General features: G+C 31.6%; 1 protein-coding gene across 1 annotated transcript in view; it reads right to left on the reverse strand.

Annotated features, from left to right (window-relative positions):
* LOC137619288 (arylalkylamine N-acetyltransferase 1-like) overlaps window positions 1-5,000 on the reverse strand; it is an 11,392-nt gene that overhangs the window by 4,832 nt on the left and 1,560 nt on the right. The window contains exons 2-3 of the mRNA XM_068349455.1: window positions 3,047-3,244; window positions 1,085-1,234 (exon numbers count right to left, since the gene is read on the reverse strand). Coding sequence (XP_068205556.1) covers window positions 1,085-1,234; window positions 3,047-3,244 — 348 coding nt within the window. The remainder of the gene's footprint in view (window positions 1-1,084; window positions 1,235-3,046; window positions 3,245-5,000) is intronic.

Below are 5,000 nucleotides of genomic sequence, written 5' to 3' on the forward strand. Positions count from 1 at the left end.
GGTCACTTGAAGGTCAAGGTCACGTGAAGGTCAAGGTCACGTGAAGGTCAAGGTCACCTGAAGGTCAAGGTCACGTGAAGGTCAAGTACATTTGAAGATCAAGGTCACTTGAAGCCAAGGTCATGTGAAGGTCAAGGTCACGTGAAGGTCAAGGTCACTTGAAGGTCACGTGAAGGTCAAGGTCATGTGAAGGTCGAAGTCACATCAATTCATGATTCTAGGACATATGGCGCTCTAGGTCACCTTGGCGGAGGTATGTCCTCTACGAGGACCATGTCCGCGTTCAGGACTTGCTCACTTGTTATAGTTAATATTATGACATATCTGTTTTTGACGTTGTTAATATATATAGGACATATCTGTTTTGACGTTGTTACTGTTTTTAGAATGATTTATTGTTAATTTATTCTTATCATTTATTTATTTCCTTATTTCCTTTCCTCACTGGGCTGTTTTTCCCTATTGGAGCCCTTGGGCTCCAATAGGGCTCAGCCTGGTCAACATAAAAACATTTGCTCCAACTTTGAACTGTGAACAATAATGGAGCAACAGGGCCGTGCAAAAATATTAAAGTTACTTAAAAAAAAAAATGTTGCATGCAAAAATATCGGAGTTATTACAAAGCAAAAAAGGTAAACAAATTAATTTTCACATTGCATACCTGTACAAGGTGTTTACCCACGCCTCCCCTCAAAAAAAAAAAAAAAAAAAAAAAAAAAAAAAAAAAAAAAGATTACAGACCAGGACGTGCAAAAATATCGTAACTATTACAAAGAAAAAAGGTAAACAAATTAATTTTCAAATTGCATACCTGTACAAGGCGTTTACCCACACCTCACCCCCCCCCCAAAAAAAAAAAGACCAATACGTGCAAAAATATCGGAGCCATCACAAAGAAAAAAAGGTAAACAAATTAACTTTCAAATTGCATACCTGTACAAGACGTTTCCCCACACCTAACCTCAAAAAAAGAAAAAAAAAAAAAAAAAAAAAAAAAAAAAAAAAAAAAAACGCAGGCCAGGGCGTGCAAAAATATCGGAGCCAATACATAGAAAAAAGATAAATTAATTTTCCAATTGCATACCTGTACAAGGCGTTTCCCCACACCTCGGCCTCCGTATTCTTCGGGTACTGTGATCATTGCCAGCTCCAGAATTCTGTCCACTTTTTCGTATCGTGAGAAGAAATCGACAGCGGCTTCCAACACGGATAATACAGTGTGGAGCGTTTTTACCTGAAAGGTTGAGTTTGCGATATAAATGCTCATCAATTTAAAGTCTAAGGAATAATAGGTATGTTACAATATATACATGTATATATATATATATATATATATATATATATATATATATATATATATATATATATATATATATATTCAAATAAGCCATATATATTTTTGATACATTAATATCTGGATTCTCTTAACGACCTCGGGATCAGAGCCCCAGGCGAAATCACACAAAGACAAGAGCTTGTGACCGGCCGGGAATCGAACCCTGGTCCGGCAAGCTTGTAGACAAGAGCTTGTGACCGGCCGGGAATCGAACCCTGGTCCGGCAAGCTTGTATAGACAGTGACTAAACATATACAAGCTTGCCGGACCAGGGTTCGATTCCCGTCCGGTCACAAGCTCTTGTCTTTGTGTGATTTCGCCTGGGGCTCTGATCCCGAGGTCGTTAAGAGAATCCAGACATTAATGTATCAAAAATATATATGGCTTATTTGAATATGAAAAACACGTCTGAATGTGCAAAATTTATCATATATATAAATTAATTTTAATCGGAAATTTTCAGTAAAAATATAATTCTCAGTCGTATTTGAGTTTGCGTTATAAATGTTTATCAATTTATTAAGGAATAATAGTTATGTTACACTTAAAAAAAAGAAAAGAAAAAAAAAACCGCAATTATAATCAGAAATTCTCCGTAAAAATATATTTCTCAGTCGTATTTGGGTTTGCATTATAAATGCTTATCAATTTCAGCTCTAAGGAATAATAATGTTACACTGTTAAAAAAAAAAAAAAAACTAATTTTAATCGGAAATTCTCAGTGAAATATAGTTCTCAGTCGTATTTAGGTTTGCGTTATAAATTTTTATCAATTTATTAAGGAATAATAATTGTTATACTTTAAAAAAAAGTAGAAAAAATAAAAAAAAAAATAAAAGAAAAACAGTAATTTTAATTGGATATTCTTAGTAAAAATATAGTTCTCAGTCGTATTTAGGTTTGCGTTATAAATTTTTATCAATTTATTAAGGAATAATAGTTATGTTACACTTAAAAAAAAAAAAAAAAAAAAAAAAAAAAAAAAAAAAAAAAAAAACCCAACTAATTTTAATCGCAAATTCTCAGTGAAAATATGATTTTCAGTCGTATTTGGGTTTGCGTCATAAATACTTATAAATTTAAACTCTAAGAAATAATAATGTTGCACTGTAAAAAAAAAAAAACCCAGTAATTTTAATCGGAAATTCTCCGTAAAAATATAGTTCTCAGTCGTATTTAGGTTTGCGTTATAAATGTTTATCAATTTAAAGTCTAAGGAATAATAGTTATATTACACTTGAAAAAAAAATCGCAATTCAAAAGAAACATTAAGAAGCAGTTAAAAAAAAATTAAATTTATAACCAAATCTATAACCGTACCTTAGTTTTTGGACTTTTGAGCGCCTCTTCGAAAAATCAGAATTATAACCAAATCTATAACCTTACCTTCGTTTTTGGACTTTTGAGCGCCTCTTCGAAAAATCAGAATTATAACCAAATCTATAACCGTACCTTCGTTTTTGGACTTTTGAGCGCCTCTTCGAAAAATCAGAATTATAACCAAATCTATAACCGTACCTTCGTTTTTGGACTTTTGAGCGCCTCTTCGAAAAATCAGAATTATAACCAAATCTATAACCGTACCTTAGTTTTTGGACTTTTGAGCGCCTCTAATCAGAATTATAACCAAATCTATAACCTTACCTTCGTTTTTGGACTTTTGAGCGCCTCTTCGAAAAATCAGAATTATAACCAAATCTATAACCTTACCTTCGTTTTTGGACTTTTAAGCGCCTCTTCGAAAGTATTGGACTGGTCTCTGGTGAGAACAGTGGCCAGGATCGTTCCAGCGAGTTGCTCAGTGGCCGGATCGCGAGCGACAACAGAAGCGCCACTTCGCACCCACTCGCGGACCGAGCCGTGAATCCATTCTTTGTTGTCGTCGTAAGTCATGTGAAGTCCTGTGCTCTGACACGAATAATTCGGAATCTAAGTAATTTTTAAGTAATTTGAGTATATGTAAGCTTACACATGACACGAATAATACAGAGCTAAGTAGTTTGAGTATATGTAAGCTTGCATGTGTATTTTATGACACGAATAATTCAGAATCTAAGTAATTTTTAAGTAATTTGAGTAAATGTAAGCTTGAATGTGTATTTTATGACACGAATAAGTCAGAATCTAAGTAATTTTTAAGTAATTTGAGTATATTTCAGCTTAACTGTGTATTTTATGACACGAATAATTCGGAATCTAAGTAATTTTTAAGTAATTTGAGTATATTTCAGCTTAACTGTGTATTTTATGACACGAATAATTCAGAATCTAAGTAATTTTTAAGTAATTTGAGTATATGTAAGCTTACACATGACACGAATAATACAGAGCTAAGTAGTTTGAGTATATGTAAGCTTGAATGTGTATTTTATGACAAGAATAATTCAGAATCTAAGTAATTTGAGTATATGTAAGCTTACATATGACACGAATAATACGGAGATAAGTAGTTTTAGTATATATAAGCTTGAATATGTATTTTATGACACGGATAATTCAGAATATAAGTAATGTGAGTATATGTAAGCTTGAATGTGTATTTTATGACACGATTAATTAAGAATATAGGTAATTTGGCTATATGTCAGCTTAAAAGAGTATTTTATGGCACGAACCATTCAGAATCTAAGTAATTTGAGTATATGTAAGCTTGCATGGGTATTTTATGACACGAATCATTCAGAATCTAAGTAATTTTATAAGTAATTTGAGTATATGTAAGCTTACACATGACACGAATAATACGGAGATAAGTAGTTTGAGTATATGTAAGCTTGAATGTGTATTTTATGACATGACTAATTTAGAATCTAAGTAATATGAGTATATGTAAGCTTGAATGTGTATTTTATGACATGAATAATTTAGAATCTAAGTAATATGAGTATATGTAAGCTTGAATGTGTATTTTATGACACGAATAAGTCAGAATATAAGTAATTTTTCAGTAATTTGAGTATATGTAAGCTTCCAGGTGTATCTTATGACACGAATAAGTCAGAATATAAGTAATTTGAGTATATGTCAGCTTAAAAGTGTATTTTATGACACGAATCATTCAGAATCTAAGTAATTTGAGTATATGTAAGCTTACATGTGTATTTTATGACACGAATAATTCAGAATATAAGTAATTTTTCAGTAATTTGAGTATATGTAAGCTTCCAGGTGTATCTTATGACACGAATCATTCAGAATCTAAGTAATTTGAGTATATGTAAGCTTACATGTGTATTTTATGACACGAATAATTCAGAATATAAGTAATTTTTCAGTAATTTGAGTATATGTAAGCTTCCAGGTGTATCTTATGACACGAATCATTCAGAATCTAAGTAATTTGAGTATATGTAAGCTTACATGTGTATTTTATGACACGAATAATTCAGAATATAAGTAATTTTTCAGTAATTTGAGTATATGTAAGCTTCCAGGTGTATCTTATGACACGAATCATTCAGAATCTAAGTAATTTGAGTATATGTAAGCTTACATGTGTATTTTATGACACGAATAATTCAGAATCTAAGTAATTTGAGTCTATGTAAGCTTGAATGTGTAGTGTATGACACGAATAATTCAGAATATAAATAATTTTAGTATATCTAAGCTTACAGGTGTGTTTTATGACACGAATAATTCAAAATTTAAGTATTTTGAGAAT

Source organism: Palaemon carinicauda, chromosome 25 (assembly GCF_036898095.1).
Source record: "Palaemon carinicauda isolate YSFRI2023 chromosome 25, ASM3689809v2, whole genome shotgun sequence".
Lineage (NCBI taxonomy): Eukaryota > Metazoa > Arthropoda > Malacostraca > Decapoda > Palaemonidae > Palaemon > Palaemon carinicauda.